Here is a 17,040-nt window from a genome sequence, read left to right on the forward strand (position 1 = left end):
GGGATAGCATGGTTATTCTGATGGGATTTTTAATATACTTCAACAGAGAAAATGAATGTTAGCTGAGCATGAGACTCTTAAAATCAGATTTAACAATCCGATCAAAGACTTTGCAATTAGAAAAAGTAGGAGAATTTTCCCCAAAACATAAATAAAGTGGAAGTAAACAAAAACAAATATTATTTTCCACCTTACTGCGGTGGTGCTGTGGGTTAAACTACAGAACCTAGGGCTTGCTGATCAGAAGGTCAGCGGTTCGATCCCCACGATGGGGTGAGCTCCCCTTGCTGGGTCCCTGCTCCTGCCAACCTAGCAGTTCCAAAGCACATCAAAGTGCAAGTAGATAAATAGGTACCACTCCAGCAGGAAGGTAAACGGCATTTCCGTGCGCTGCTCTGGTTCACGACTGGACCTAATGGTCAGGGGTCCCTTTACCTTTACCTTTAACACTACAATCGTTAACCTCACTTTCCTGCGAGTCAGCCTCAGTGAATTCAATTGGACTTACTTCTAAGTAGACACAGTGAAGTAGACACTGTGAAGATCGCAGTGTCAGGACCACCCCTACCCCCCACAAATGCCTCCGCGTCAATTCCCGCTCCCCAAAGAGCCACCTGCTCGTCTTCCGCTGACCAGGGGCGCCTCCCTCACCTGCAGGCATCCCCGAGCCGCCGCCGGCTCCGGAGTCTCCTCCATTCCGCTCTAGATGGCTTTGCCCGGCCGTCGCAGATCCCAAACTCCGGGGCCAGAACAGAAGCAGCGGAAGGAGCAACATCACCGACGGCTTCTCTCGAACAAAGGGCGCTGCTGGAAAGCCCGAGGAGCACCGTTTCCCACCGGGCGGCAGAAAACGCTTGCGAGAGGCTGAGTGTCCGACAAGCCCGTGGACCCGGCTCAGAAAGGCTTGAGGGAAACTTCCCCGCTCCCCTCCCTGGGCATGGCGCCGCCCCGCGCAGCCACAGCCGCTAAGATACGCGCTGTGGGGGTGGGGGCGGAGGGGAGAGCGTGGCTGTTAAGGTGAAAGTAACTTTCTTGAGAGTAACTTCTGTTACATTGGAATAGGATAGGAATGAACACTGCAAGGGCGTTCGGAATAGGCAGAAAGACAGACAGGTAGATAAGAGGTGTGTCTGTTTCAAACAGCAAGGTGAATTTTCACACTTTTAAATAATAATAAAAAATACAAGATGTGTGTCTTGTATAAAAGAATGGATTTAAAAACTTTAGAAGCCCAAAACAGTGAAAAGATTAGGGTGCCCCCCCTCCCGAAATAAAAATAGTAATAAACCTTGGAAGAATTTTTTTTTTTTGGAAATGTATGCGAAACCTAAATGTATGCTGAAATTAAAAGAGCTTATGCTTCCATATTTTCTGGTTGCAGAATTATTTCAAAAACAATTTTAGCATTGGGTGAGGGGTTATGGGCGTAGCCAGGATTTCTGTTCGGGGGGAGGCTTCATGTTGCGGGGGAAGGGCGCAGAACCTCAGTTAAGTGTTTTTATGGATTTGCTTGATTTGGGGAGGGGGGCAGCTGCCCCTCCCTGCTCCTCTTGGCTATGCCCTTGTGAGGGGTGCCCCTTCTCGGCTGGTGAGCTTTGCATGCGCTTAGTTGGCTACTGGATAATCCAATACATGAATATTCATAATTTTAATGTATATTTGTACGCAATGTCAGATTTACTCAGAGATGACCCACTGAAATCCATCAACTTTATGTAAACTGCACAGAGGTTTTCAATATTCAGTAATACACGTGTTCTGTCAATTTTTTTAAAATAAAAAATAAACACCTGCTTAGTGCCAGGAACATAGGAAACTGTCTCCTATTCAGTCCATCAAACTTAGTATTGTCTGCACTGACTGGCAGCAGCTCCCTAGGGTTTCTGATTAGGAACATTCCAAACCCTACCTGGAAATGCCGGGGGTTGAACCTGGGACCTTCTGCGTGCAAAGCAGGTGTGAGGAATGTAAGAAGAGCTTGCTGGATCAGGCTACCTAGACAAGCCCAGTATCCTGTTCTCTAAGTGGTTGACTTGAGCGCAAGAGCACTTTCCCCTCCTGTGGTTTCTAGCAAGTGGTATTCGGAAGCATTATTGCCTGTGACAGTGGAGGCAGGGCATGGCCCTCATGGTGAGTAGCCACCAATAATAGCCTTATCCCCTGTTAATGTCTCTTAACCTTCTTTCTTTCTTTTAAGGCGTCCTATTGGGGGTGAGTTCCACTTCTTAACTATGCTCTTCTACAATAGTGTGTGTGTGCAACTTCAACTTCAACAACGACTTTATTGTTTTATTATTATTTATTATGCATATCAATTGCCTCATAGCAATGACTTTAGGTGAATTTAAAAACAGCAGCAGCAGCAGCAACAACAACAACAACAGAAATGCAAATGTATAAAATTGCAGCGCCTGAAAACACAACAGAACAATTTTATTCTGGCAAAATATCAGTAAAACACACTTCCATTCACACACACACACTCCATTCCATCACCTTTGAGGTGCTTGCTGTAAAAATGTGAAAAGTAGACTCTCCCCATACCAAGATGCAGCAGCAATTCATCATTCAAAAGCCTGGTGGGTGGGTGGGTGGGTGGAGACACACACACACACACTTTGCCTTGCACCTGCATACATTCAGGGTTGGTGCCAGACAGACCTGTCCTGGGGAAAGCATTCCATAGGCAAGGAGCCGCTACTGAAAAGGCCCCTCCTCTTGTCCAATCTTTCTTTGGTGGGGCCACCCACAGTACAGTCCCTGATCATCTAAAATGAGAGTGGGAAACCTCAGGCATGGGGCTTGTCACTCTGGCCTTGAGGACCCTCCTCACACCCTCTCTTCAGCTACATCCTCTCATTATGCTATTTGGGTCCCCCTCCCTTAAAAAAACAACAACCCTGCAATCCCTGTGACTCTTCCAAGCCCGCTGACATTCCCCTCATTTACTACCTGCAATGGTTAGGTTCACTGTTGAAGAAAGCATACAGCTTAGCTTGGAATTACAGGTGGGAAGAGGTGATGGTGCACTCAGGTCATTTTTGCCAGCTTCCCATTAGGAAATATGGTTGGCCACTGTGAGAAGAGGATGCTGGACTCGATGGGTTTTTGGCTTGATCCAGCAGGGCTCTCCTTGCATGCCACTTCAGATTGCAATCGAACAACACTATGTTTGTATGCTTTCTTGGTTCCTGACTCCCTTAAGTCTCCCAGCAAGCATCAGGAGAAAAACCTAAAAAACGTGTTTGCTTAGGTCTCCCTTGAGATGGTGGTTTCCCCTCTCACTGTGGGTGTCAATAAACACAGGAAAGCTAGGGTGAGTGTGTTATCAACATATACAGTATTATGAATGGTCATAGGCTTCTGCCCTGGACCCATTGTTGTTCAGAATCTTTATAAATGACTTGGAGGAAGGTATTGAGAAGATGCTGATCAAATTTGCAGATGACACCAAACTGGGAGGGGTAGCTAATGCTGCTGAAGACAGAAGCAGGACTCAATATGAACTTAGTAGATTCGAAAACTAGCTAAGGTTCTGCACTTAGGCAGGAATAACCATGTGCACAAATATAAGATGGGGGACACCTGGCTTAGTAGCAGTTCATGTGATGTCTTAATGGGCCACAAGCTTAACATGAGTCAAGAGCATGATGCAGCAGCAGAAAAAAGCTAACACTAGTCTAGGCTGCATCAACAGAAGTACACAGAAGTAATAGTACTGCTCTATTCTGTCTTGAATTCAGGTAGCGCTGTGGGTTAAACCACAGAGCCTAGGACTTGCCAATCAGAAGGTTGGCAGTTCAAATCCCCGTGACGGGGTGAGCTCCCATTGCTCAGTCCCTGCTCCTGCCAACCTAGCAGTTCGAAAGAATGTCAAAGTAGATAAATAGGTACCGCTCCGGTGGAAAGATAAACGGCGTTTCCGTGTGCTGCTCTGGTTCACTAGAAGTGGCTTAGTCATGCTGGCCACATGACCTGGAAGCTGTGCACCGGCTCCCTCGGCCAATAAAGCGAGATGAGTGCCGCAACCCCAGAGTCGTCTGTGACTGGACCTAATGGTCAGGGGAGGTGTATTCTGTCTTAGTCAAACCATACCTGGAGTCCTGTGTCCAGTTCTGGGCACCACAGCTTAAAGATAGTGGCAAGCTGGAACATGTGCAGAGGAGGGTGACCAAGACTGATCAAGAGTCTGGAAACCAAGTCTTGTGAGGAGTGGTTGAAGGAGCTGGGTATGTTTAGCCTGGAAAAGAGACTGAGAGGAGATATAATAGCCACCTTCAATTAACTGAAGGGCTGCCTCATGAAAGATGGAGCAAGCTTGTTTTCTCCTGCTCTGGAGGACCTGAGCCAATGGCTTCAAGCTACAAGAAAGGAGATTCTGACTAAAGACAAGGAAGAACTTCCTGATAGTAAGAGCTGTTCAGCCCCTTGGGGTTCCTTCCAACTCTACAATTCGATGATTCTAACCTTGTAAATATTTAAGCTTTACACTGAATCATTAACAAACTGTCTCTTATATTTCACAGCAATTTTGCTACCCTTACATTTTTATTTAGTCTACCATATCCATAAATGTGTATACACTAGGAGTGAGGGGCCTTTTCAGCCTCAGGCTGCATTCCTTTGTGGGGAATCTTCCAGGGGCCACATGCCATTTGTGGATGAGGCCAGAAGTAGGTGCAGCAATGGATGCGACTTTTACCTTTGTGTAGTATAAATCAGATGCTGATACACACACACACAAATGCACCCCTCTCCAGGCATGCAAGAGGCATCATCCAAGTTCAAGGACACATCTGAGCCAAAGAGTTCAAAGAATGTATGAGGGACACGGCCTAGGGAGAATCCCAAGGGCCGGATAAAGAGGCCTGCAGGGCACATTTGGCCCCTAGACCTGATGCTCCCTATCAGGCCTGGGCACAGCATGTTTGAGGCACGGAGGCGGGAGTCATGTTAGAATAAAATTATAAATTCAAACAAAAAAGCAGTGGTCCCTGGTTGGCTTAGTCCTCTGAGGGCCTGGGGCAAATGTACCTGGCTGCTTCCCCCTCGCCACCTGCTGCACAGGCCTGCTCCCCACTCCCGATACAGTCCATGTAGAGAGGATGAGGAGGTGCTGGAATCTGTGTGTGTGGGTGACGGCCCCAAGTAGCAAACCACTGAATTGAAGACGATACCTTCTTAGGGGAAAAGGTCAGAGGCAGGAAGGAATATAACGGGGCTTCCTGTACCTGCTGAGCTTTGCTTTAGTGACTTGATCTTCCAGATCTCTGATATGTTCCTATATTTAGTTGTCCTTTGTGCCTACTTCATACTCTTCAATGCTCCTTCCTGGTTTATTCTTTGGTTATGACTTTAATCCTTCAGCCTGATGGCTGCATACCCCTCAACCATCCTGATTTGAGTAGGACATCCTGGTTTTTGCTGGTTTTTGATTGGATCCCAGAATGTCCCTGGTTTTTTGGTCCAGCACTCTTGCTTGAATCAGCTGGCTTCTGCAACAGCTCGAAACCAAAACACTACGCATCCTGATTTTTATTAGCAGGATGCTGGTGGTTATGTGACTGGTTTGCTGCATGGTTCCTGGTCCATCTCACCCTCTGTCTCTGTCTCTCATCTGATGAGATATAGTGCACAAAATCTTAGGCTATAGTAAATATGTTGGTGTGTAGCCCTATATCAGGACGCGGGTGGCACCGTGGGTTAAACCACAGAGCCTAGGACTTGCCGATTAAAAGGTCGGCGGTTTGAATCCCTGCGACGGGATGAGCTCCCATTGGCTCAGTCCCAGCTCCTGCCCACCTAGCAGTTTGAAAGCACATCAAAGTGCAAGTAGATAAATAGGTACCGCTCCGGCGGGAAGGTAAACGGCATTTCCGTGTGCTGCTCTGGTTCGCCAGAAGCAGCTTAGTCATGCTGGCCACATGACCCGGAAGCTGTACGCCAGCTCCCTTGGCCAGTAAAGCGAGATGAGCACTGCAACCCCAGAGTCAGCCACGACTGGACCTAATGGTCAGGGGTCCCTTTACCTTTTAGCCCTATATCAATTGAATTTAGTGTGACTTACCTCTGAGGAGCCTTCAGATTTCATCCTTCATTCTAACTCTCAAGTCTCTGCTGCCACATAACTCTGCCATCTCATTTTGGTATTTAGTATTATTGGGCTTTAAAAAAACAAGCAATTTCTAGCCCCGTAAAAAATAGCATTTTCCTTTTAATATGCCCAAATACATAAATTTGAACCCCAAATTGCTGATGCAGTTGGAATGGTGTTGAGCAGGCAGGGCCCCCTGTGAAACACACTAAGAGCTCATGCACCCTGGGAAAATTACAGTGACACTCCTCCAGATTGTACAGCACAGTTCTCCAGCCAAGAAACATATTCAAAAGTGCATGTTACTACAGTAAAGTGTGCACAAAAATGCATATATTAGTGGAAATATCATACAAAATGTATTAAGGGGAAATGATTTGCAGAAATGTGTGAACTGGGCAAAACTGTAAACAAAAATTTGTATTGGGAGAAATTTGCACTAAAATGCTGATGAATTTTCACGAGGAACTTTTTTTCTTTTTAAATTGTACTGATTTGTAAATGTGGGGAACTCAATTTGGATTGGAAAAATGAGATAAACCAAAATGGAAAGATTTGTTGAAATATAACACACTAAGTTACCAGTTGCCGTCCCTCCCTTAAAAGAAAGTGGCAACCATAGCTTGCCAAGCCTCTTGTAGACTTAAGAAATCTAAGAATTGTTTACTGTGTCAATTATCTGAGATTCTCTTAACTAATTTTAGATCTATATTGTCCAATAATTTGGCCAGCAGCAGTTTCAGATGTTGTTTGGCCCAGAACATTGAGAAGCAATCTCCTACAGTATAAGGCTTCACCTTAACTACAATATTGCATACTTTTAATACTAGACTGTTCTTTTGGCTGGGACTGCTCACTGCTTTGGTTTAGGTTGAATCACAGCAGGGCATTAGATTACTCCTTCGTGTTTCCTGTAGTTCAGTGTTGATAAATAACTGGTCACAATGATGTCCTATGGCTAAACAGTTTTCTCGGTAAAATGCTATCAGGACTTTCCACCCTGAATTCCATCGGCATTCTTTAAGTGACATTGCTAATGGTTACGCTCTCTCTTCTAGATGTGGTGGGTCAAAGCGATGGGATTGTGAACTTGGCATACCCATACTTACCTTGGGTTGATCAAAAAATAAAAATAAAAATCGTCCCCGTTTAGCTTGCTAGGTATTTTGTAATATAGTCATGACAGTGTACAAGTTGCCAGGGAGGTAAGTTCTTCAAGTACCTAATCATCAGGGCTTTGTTTTTGTTTTTCCAGCAAGAACCCACCTCTTAGGTGGGTGCCATTGCCACTACTGTGGTACCTCGAGTTACATACGCTTCAGGTTACAGACTCCGCTAACCCAGAAATAGTGCTTCAGGTTAAGAACTTTGCTTCAGGATGAGAACAGAAGCCGCTTGGCAGCAGCGGGAGGCCCCATTAGCTAAAGTGATGCTTCAGGTTAAGAACAGTTTCAGGTTAAGTACAGACCTCCGGAATGAATTAAGTACTTAACCTGAGGTACCACTGTATAAGAGAACATGGGAGGTGTTCATGGTGGGTTCCAGCACCTCTTTTTCTAGAAAAATAGCACTGCTAGTCACCAATCCAAGCCAGATAACTTTTTATCTGCAGTGGTGCTGGGCATTGTGGGCCAAACAAATTCAAACTCCCTGCCAGTCACACAAGAACTTCGTCAACATCACTAGTTCTAAGTGGCTACCTCCTTTAGACTTTTCTCATCCAAAAATCATTTCGGCTATCATATGTTTCTCACTCCTATGGCTGTTTTTATTTTACTTGTAACCCCCTCCTCCTACTTTATATAAATGTGATTTCTGGATTCCTGGGTGGGGGAGAGGGATGAGCACAAAACAGCACAGAATGATCTCTTTGTCATTTGGCACACACCACATTCAGTTAGCACTCTTTTCCTAAGGTTTTATTATTTTAATTCAAGGACTTTGCTTCATACAAAATGTAATTGTAGAAACAACTGCAGAATCCAAAGTTTGGCTGATAAATATTACTCAGGCAGCAAACTATTCAATCACAGAATTCCCAGCCCTCCCCATCAAATCCCCAAGCAAAGTTCCAGTTGTGTTGCATGTTTGGAACTTCCCTTCAGGTTTTTTTTTAAACACTGTTTTTTTAAAATATAAATTTTGCAACAAACCCCCCAATTCATATCAAATATAATTAAAAATTAACAACTGATGAATACATCGTATCAAAAAGTACGAAGATAAACATTTTTACCATGCACATACTTTATATATATATAGATTTATATATATGTATGTATATATTTATATAATATGTATATATTTTACATGCAAATGTTACTTATTCAAAGTACAGCCACCACTAGACTTATTCTGGATGCAGAAAATGGGTTGTTGCATTTCAAGTTTTGGCAATGCACAAAGGGGGTTCTGGGAAATCCCTGACCTCTGCTCTAGCAAAAGTTAGCTCTGGCTACGTCCCATTGAAACCGACAGAATAAATCTCTTGCGGCTAACTTGGGTCTCATTGCTGATTTCTTTTTTTAAAGCAATGGGGGAATTGGGTACTTTCTGGACTTGAATGGGACCCTCTCCTCCTAGACAGTGATGTGTCTTCCTTCAAAATGTGGTATTCTCAGCCCTGAGCATTCTGCTGAGGAATCTAGACCTCTGCTCCCAAATTCCAATGGCACCTCCTTTGTTTAGATGAGACTTAGCCATGGCTAACTTCAACTGTATTGGAACCTTCATGTGCATTGAAAGCAAGACAGCATCTAGGGCTGTTTGCAAATTGAAGGTTGGATATGTCAACCACTGAGATAGGTATTTGCAGTGGCAACAATATATTCAAAACCCACCATGCTCCTTTCTCCCAATACCCACCCACCCACCCACACTTCCTTCCCCCAAGGATTCCCAGCCTTAATCTTCTTCTAATGCAAGAATTTAATTATTCACATTTCACATGTAAATTGCAACTGTGAAGCGCCTCCATTTGACTTGTGTGGGGCTCTCACATCCAATTGATTCATATGGGGTTGGTGTGGGGGTGCGTGGGTGCGTGGGAGAGAAAGAAAGAAAGAATAGAGGAGGAAGGATAAACCAAAATAAAAGTTAAAGCCATTTATCTTCAGCTCTCAATATTTTGCATGCATGCTCAGAGAGGGCTATTCTCCTCCCATTTTATTTATTGGAGTATTCCCCCTGCCCCTTTTTTTAAAATTTCCAAGAAAGTTTTGTGCCTTTTCTATATGTAAAATGTAGAAAAATGTTTGGTCACGGTCATGCTGTAGCTTGAGACGAGGAAAAGTGTGTGGGGTGGGGGTTGTGGAACTCAACATATAAAAGCTGTGGAATGGATTATGTTTTTTAAAATTATGTTTTTAAAAAGTTTGCTCACCTCTTTTTCCATTTTTGATTTGATTTGTGAAAAGTGTCATCTTGTTGCATAGCCCTACAGTGTTTTTGTTTGTTTGCTTTAAAAAAAATCACATCTATGATCTATTAACCATACCTTTCTGTTCTTTTCTTTTGGTTAATGAAGTTTCTGTATGCATAATTACATGTGGATTAATAAGAGAGAGAGAGAGAGAGAGAGAGAGAGAGAGAGAGAGAGAGAGAGAGAGAAATTGAGAGAGAGAAATTGAGAGAGAAGAGTGTGCTGGAATATAGTCCAGGGATGAGATTGGTCAAAAATCAGAAAACAAAACAAAGGGCAGAATACTCTAGAAGTAAAGCCTTGAGGTGGTATTGGGGCGTGTGTGTGCGTGTGTGCGCGCCATGTTGACCTGCCTCTGGTCATTTCACTATTCCTCCATTTCCCCCTTTAGGCCCTCTTTGTCATCATCAGTAGGATGCCATGTTTTGTTTAACAATCCAAGCACATTAAGCAAGCTGTCTTACAGAATCAATCCCTTTCTTAAAATAAAACAGCCTGTCAAATAAGCAACCCTATCCAAACCCTGACTTGCCAAGGCTGTTGCTCGTTCTGCACGGAGTGCGACCTTAAGGTGAAATTAAACTATCAAAATCTGCAGTTAGCTCTTTTTGTGTTTGGAATATACTGGGATATGATGCTGACTCGTTTTCTCAGTAGTCTCACCTCCTATTTTGGCTGGTGTTTTAAAAAATACTGCATCATAATGTTTGCTATACTTTTGATCTGTCACTAGATGTCACTTTGGTGAAATTTGAAGAAATATTGATACATGAGGAAAACCTCTAACAACGCTACAGAAAGTTATCCCAAGTGTCTTGAGAGAACAAATTATCATTACGAAAAAAATAGGACACTTTCAAAGGTACAGCGAAGTATTTATATTTCCTTGGCCAATTGGTTTATCAGCATTTATTTTTCTTTAAATAAAAATGTAGTGGTCGAAACACTGTTCCAGTAATGGTTTGGGATAACTGCCTCCTATTTAAATGGTGGCGGCTTCCTCTTTTATGAATAGTTGAGAATAGCTTTGAACTTGGAAGATGCTCTTTTTAAGGAGAATAATGTTGTAAATAGCATTGTCCTCACTCATGCCTGCATGTTAAGAAACCCATTTGACTCAATTTATAACTAGATTTCCCCCGAAAGGCTATGGCATTAGCGGTGCTCAATACTTGAGTGTGATATTAAAAATCTGATTATAAATTGAGTCAAATGGGTTTCTTAGCATGCAGGCATGAGTAGATAACAGCAGGATGCTCAAATAAGGTTGGGGCAATTTAAAAACAAAACAAAACCAGCTTTCTCTAGCAAAATTTGGTATTTTCATCTGTTTTCTCTTGCAGTTCTCCTGCTTCTGAATAACTGCACTTAACTGCACTTGTAGCAGCACCTAGTGACAATATAATGCATTAGTTCGTAGAGATTAAAAAGGGAATGCCTTCAAAAACAGCTCATATTTTACTTACTCTTTCTGACAAGAAAAACCTCTCAAGCACAGTGGAATAAGAGGCACTGTGGTTAAGATCCAAAGATTCCCCTCTGTGAGATCCTTCAAATGTAGGGGCTGCTTGTATGAGAGGAAGATTCATTTCCATTAACAAATGGGACCCTTTTGATCCAGTTCATTATTTATAACGCAAATCAGGAAGTAGAGGGGAGAACTGAGCAACCACACAAGGTAGGCTCCTAAGGAATTTCCCAGGGAAGAGGCAAAACTGTGGAAAGACTCATTTGCAACCATGTGGATCTGAACGCATTTGCTTCAGAAACAGACATTGGTTACAGATGAAGGAAACAAACCCACATGAGGGAGGAGGGCAGCCTCTTCCCACATTTCTTTTCAACTTCCTCCCCCAAACCAGCCTCCTCAGCTACCTCAAGGTACAGAAATCATAGGGAAATGCGTCCCATGTAGAGTCCACAGTGACATTTCAGTCCAAGGGTGGACTCCTGGGTGCCCTCCAGGCATTGTTGAATGCTGGTCCTACTCACGAGTAGACCCACAGAAATGGATGGACACAGCTTAGGCTCATTAACTTCAATGGGCTTACACTGAGTAGAGCTTAGTTGGAGTTCACCGTCCCAGCCAGAACGAGCAATGCCCTTGGGTGATGGGCATTTGGAATTCAACATCAGTAGACATATTGGCCTACTTTTATTTTAGTCCATGATACTGAATGAAGCAAAGATGCACGGATACCTCTACAGCTTTCACGACCACAGGGCTCACTTTCCTGGAGCTGCCCAAGATCATGAAAATTGCAGTAACAAGTTTTATCCACAGGTTGTCTATCTGTTTGTCACATGACTGATCATATACCCTAGGACAGTGAGAGGAAACTGACATTCACCCTACTTGGAAATGTCATTTGTGTAAACCCAGGGCTTAGCCACACTTCGTTTGTCCTGCTGCTTTCCCTTGGGGAAAGCACTTTTTAGCCCAATCTGAGAAAGCTGGATCAGAAAGCCCTGGCAACAGTTTTTAAGGAGCGGGGAGATTTAGAGCAGAGATGTGGTAAGATGGGAGAAACGGGAAGGGACCCTGTTCAAACTCCCCTTTCCTTAGAGCTGTAGCATTTCAGAGAACACAGAGAAAGAGTTAAATATACACTCTCTCCAGCTGCTTCTCTGCTTGAAATACAGCCTGCCCACCCTGCAAAAGTGGCTTTGCTCCTTAATCAACAATGTCAATGGGGCAGCCATCGCATCTTAAAGGAAAACAACTCCCGTCAGTCCTGACCACTGGCCATGCTGGCTGTGGCTGATGGGAGTTTGCAACATGTCTAGGCCATCGTGTTGACTACCACCCCTTACAATCAATAACATGTAATGTGCAGCTTAGCATATGTATTTAAATGTGCATTTGCATTTAACATTTAACTCCTGCAAGTGATTTTTTTTTTAAAAAAATGCAAATAATGTCAAGGTGTGGTTTGAAAATCGCCAGGATCACAGCAGAAAGAAATTCCACTCCTGCTGTGGTCCTGCTGATAACCTCTTCTCCAAAGGTGCTAAATGGCAGGGCAGGGGGAATCTCCTCCCAATACGGAGGCAAGGGTTAAACAAAGGCACATTTTAATGTCCTATGTAGTTCAGCCCTGAGAGGATTTTGCCCCACTTTCCTCTCTCAGTGTTATTTCAGACATTAAGGGGGACAAACCTGTATTTGCTCCCAAAGTGTTAAACCCTGGCAAGGAGCCACAGACAATGTCAGCCGCACAATTGTGCCTGTATGATGCAATGAAGCACATGATAGTTTTAAGGTGCGGAAAGAGACTGTGCCTCCTGGTTCAATCCCTGTCATCTCCAGGTAAGACGGGGAGAGACACTTCCCTCCCACCTGGAACACCAGAGAACTGCTGCTAGTCGATGTCACATGACTAATCTAAATGTACACGTATATGACAGCTTCTTGTCTTGCTTGTGATGGGGTCACTTTCCCCTGCAAGTCTCTTTCCTTATCACTGCCTCTCTCCTCTGCTCACTCTCAAAACATAGAATGTTGCCCTCCTCAGGTTGGGCTGGGTCTTTCAGCTTTGTTATGTGCAGGTGTTTTATTTTTGTTTGCTTTTTGAATAACAATGTTTTAGCTTTTCATGAAAGTGCTCAAGCACACGCACACACGCACACACACGGAAACAAGCACCTGATGCACAGAAACACACACACAGACAAAAAAAAGCAGAAATCTCATCCCTGAGAATCAGAATTAGGGTTTTCCCTCGGGGCTTTCTTGTTTTATCCCCCCCCCCCTCAAACCACCACAAAAAAGGACAATAATCACAAGTCTCTTCAATTGTCTTCAACACCCAATAATGTGCCATGAAGAGCAACCAGAGCTTCTGTAACCAAGTTAAGACTTAGATGTGTAGAGCAGTAGGGTCCTGCTTTTGGCAGAAGAACATTTGCCCCTGTTGCTAGATGCTTGTTGAAATCTCTCTAATATCCCCGCACCCCCCCCCACCACACACAACAAGATCTGAAAAAAGCACACACAGAATTTTGTACTTGTCCGCCTTCCAATCTATGTGGAATTATTGACTCAGCACTGGTCAATACTTGAAGCCTTCCAAACCCTCCTTGTGGGTCACCCCACTCCATCTCACGCATCTTCCTGATGAATCGGGAACAAGAGATTATGTCTTCACCATGAGAGATTCCTAAGATCAGGCACTTAGTAGTGAAGAATTGGCGCCTTCAGTATGAAACAACAGTGGAGCTGGAATGACAATAGGACTAGTTCTCTACAGTGAAGGACTCTTGGTTTTGTTTGTTTGTTTGTTTGTTTCTTCTTCTTTTACTGTACAATTTACAAAAAAAAAATGCACACAATGAAAAGTTAGTTTATCTAACAGCTCAATATAAAACCAAATGACACATTTTCTTTTGCCAGACCCCACCCTTCTCTCTCTCTCTCTCTCTCTCTCTCTCTCTCTCTCTCTCTCTCTCACTCACTCTCACTCTCTCACTCTCACTCTCACTCTCACTCTCGTGCTTTGATTGTAAACAAGACAAAATTATGAAAGGGGGCATATCACATCCAAAACAGAGGAACTGATTTTTAAGTTGTCAGCAGTAGGAGCAGCAGCAGGCTGGGAGCCATCCTTGCCTGCCAAACAGCTCTCCTCTCCCAAGTGAAGGGGATGCTTTCCAAAAAGTCAATGGGAAGTCAAACCAATCAAAGTAGTCACAGACGGCAGCATGGCGGCTTCTGTCAGCTGAAAGGCCCCATAACTGGCTCCCTTGAAAAGGTTTCGTCTTGCCAAATGTCGAGTCCAATGCCGTCATGGGTGATTTTTGCCTCTTAAAGTGTGGACAAGAGAAATGATAGGTTCTGTTTGTGACTGTGACTGTCCCTTCCTTCCCCTCTTTCTATCCAAAACTGCATGATGCTCCAGTCCCAGAAAGTTCAACAGTTTGTTTGTTTTTTGGTTTTCTCTCCGGGCCTTTTGCTTATCTTACAGTTTTATTGTTGAGAAAGGAGAGGGTGATGTTAACTGCAATGCAGCAAGAGACGAGCAAGATCTCCCTTGCCCTGTCCTTCCAAAGAACAGCAATTCCTACTGATCCAGGGCCTTCTAGCACTAAAGGACAGACAGGTTTCAGTATGAGAGAGAGGCGTCGTCTCTTGACAGCATTGTGCGCATGCACAGAGACAAGTCTTCTTCATTGGGGGGGGGGGTGTTTCCATGAGGAGGCACTTCTTCCCTCCTCTTTATCCCTCCAGCCCTGAAGCTGTGGGGCTGAACGTATGTGTGCACACATAAACACAGAGTTTTATGTATAATATTCATCAGTTTCGTGTGCAAGAACTCCGGCTTTTTTCCCTGCTAGCACCAGTCATCTTCATCTCGTTCATGGTAATAGCTACGTGCTCTGGTGCTGGTCCCAGGGCCGGCACTGAGGCCCAATGTATAATGGTATCCATTGGGGACTCTACGGATTTGGTGGGACTGGGACGTCAGGGAGGAGACGTAAGAAGTCCGGGATGACCGTCCTGAATTGGTGGCCACAGCCTCCTCAAAAGTGAGTGTGTCCTCAGGCACAGCATGGTACGGACTGTCACTGTCTTCCCGGTGCCCCAGGTAAGGGTCTGAGCCAATCCGGGCCATCAGGGGCTGCGAAGGGCCCTGGGAGTCACCATGCAGCAAAGCGTTGTGCTCAGAGAGACCCCGGCTCAAGCGTCCCGGGGAGAAAGTTGGCAGGCCAGTCTGGAAACTGGAGAAGTGCACAGGCGACGAGTTGGCAGTCTTGTACGTGATGCTGGGGCGTGGGGTCAGTGGGGTCTGCGGCAGTTGCCTCCGGCCACGGGACGGGGTGCTTGCACCCGAAGTTGACAGCAAGGGGCTCTCATTAACTGAACCACTGCCCTACATGAAAATTGGAACAAAGCAAATGAACAAAAAAAGGAAAAAAGAACAACGAAGGGGAGGGGGAACACCAGACAAACACAGAGGTGTATGGCAGGGAAGGTGATAGTGGGGAACCAAGCAACAGAAGATCAAGTGACATGAAAAGAAGGGTGGGGTGAATATGTTACAAGATGAAAGAAAATGGAAAGAGAGAGTTTAGACGTGCAGTCGGGGAACGACTGTGTTAAGGAGCAATCTGGAACAGAGGTATAGACCCAGGAAATCAAAAGGGCTGGAGAAGGAAAGGATTCCAAATGGGGGGGGGGAACATCCAGTGGGTTAGGGTGACAACGTAGGAGAGCAGACAGTTCTGGGGCAAATGGGAATGCAAGTTGACCAACAAAATCCTCCCACATGCCTCAAAAGCCCAAAATAGATTTGCTTCATGACCAGAAGCATTACTGAACATTATGGGACTTGTTTGCTCAGCCTTCTCAAGTTTAACTTATGAACCACCTTTCAGATAAATTTCAATGTGATTCACAACCATATACTAAAAATGGGTTTAAATGCTAAAAATGGGTTTAAAACTCAATACAAGTAAACACTCAAGAGTAGACAGAGATGCATTTCTATGCCTCTCCACAATCCAGCTGGAAAAAACTTGTCAAAACAAAAACACCTTCCTGCAATCAGCAGGACTGAACCACTGATGGGCAGAGCCATAGCTTTAAATTGGCAGAGCCAGCTTTCTTTCTGCTACCCCTTCTCTCTCACAGTTTCTTTATACCACCCTTTCTCCCTCTTTCTCTCTGTCCAGTGGGCTGCTGGTGGGGGGCAGATTGCTCTTGCTAGAGATATTAATTGCTCACTTGCAAGGGCCTTAACCCTTTTATTGCTCCATCATTTTTGCCTTCCCCCACATATTTTATTTTATTACAGGGAGGGAGTAAATTACAACCCTCTTTCTTCCACCACAAAGGAGTTGCTTAAACTGAATCACAAATGTACAAGCAAACACAAGAGCAACAGTGATCCAACCATTACCTGCTGCCCAACCAGCCTTCTTCTCTCCCTTCAGGATGTCTCCAACCACATGAAGTTAAGACAAATGCCAAGAATTTGTACATGAGCTTCTGAAGCTCTGACAAAGGCCAAAGCATCTGTTGCTCAGTCATCAGTAGAAGGTACCCACCACCCTCTTCCCACCCTCCTTCTGGCTCCTCACCTGTTTCTGTGTTCCATGCTCTTGCCCTCCATTGGGTGACGTTGGCCGACTGCGCTCTGATAACTTGGGCTGTGAGTGGTCTCTGCTCCCATATCGGTCGCAGGAGTAAAAGCGCTGCTTTTCAGAGGATGAGGAGGAGTGAAGTTTCCGCTCCTGGGACCGGCCCCTCTCCTGCTTTTTGGTTTTGGATGTTGCTTCACCTACTCATCAAACAAAAAGGAATCCCAGTGGTGTCAGAGGCCCATCTGATAGCATCTTGCTTCCCATAGAAACATGGGAACATGCCTTAAATGAGAACTGGCAGCAGTTCTCCAGGGTTTTACAGTGGGGTCTCTGTAAACCCTGCCTGGAGATGCCATGGTTTGTACCTTCTGCAAAGCAGATGTCCTAACATTGAGCTTTCCCTAAATAAAAAGTGGCTGTCAGGCAGCTTTCTTAAGGGAAT

At 44.5% G+C, this 17,040-nt stretch overlaps 3 protein-coding genes across 16 annotated transcripts in view; 1 reads left to right on the forward strand and 2 right to left on the reverse strand.

Annotated features, from left to right (window-relative positions):
• LOC309361395 (uncharacterized protein) overlaps positions 1–933 on the reverse strand; it is a 149,729-nt gene extending 148,796 nt beyond the window's left edge. For both annotated transcript variants that reach the window (XM_081896272.1, XM_081896271.1), the window contains exon 1: positions 652–933. In XM_081896272.1, coding sequence (XP_081752398.1) covers positions 652–775 — 124 coding nt within the window. In that variant the 5' untranslated portion in view covers positions 776–933. The remainder of the gene's footprint in view (positions 1–651) is intronic.
• Positions 1–17,040, forward strand: part of SLC31A2 (solute carrier family 31 member 2) — a 766,698-nt gene that overhangs the window by 270,091 nt on the left and 479,567 nt on the right. The gene's annotated exons all lie outside the window — the stretch shown is intronic.
• CACNA1B (calcium voltage-gated channel subunit alpha1 B) overlaps positions 10,428–17,040 on the reverse strand; it is a 331,532-nt gene continuing 324,919 nt past the window's right edge. For 11 of the 13 annotated variants that reach the window (XM_081896248.1, XM_081896247.1, XM_081896238.1 and 8 more), the window contains 2 exons: positions 16,596–16,795; positions 10,428–15,385 (listed from right to left, as the gene is read on the reverse strand). In XM_081896248.1, coding sequence (XP_081752374.1) covers positions 14,846–15,385; positions 16,596–16,795 — 740 coding nt within the window. In that variant the 3' untranslated portion in view covers positions 10,428–14,845. The remainder of the gene's footprint in view (positions 15,386–16,595; positions 16,796–17,040) is intronic. The other 2 variants (XM_081896241.1, XM_081896240.1) reach the window with 2 other exon arrangements.

Source organism: Podarcis melisellensis (genome assembly GCF_964234715.1).
Source record: "Podarcis melisellensis genome assembly, chromosome: Z".
Taxonomy (NCBI): domain Eukaryota; kingdom Metazoa; phylum Chordata; class Lepidosauria; order Squamata; family Lacertidae; genus Podarcis; species Podarcis melisellensis.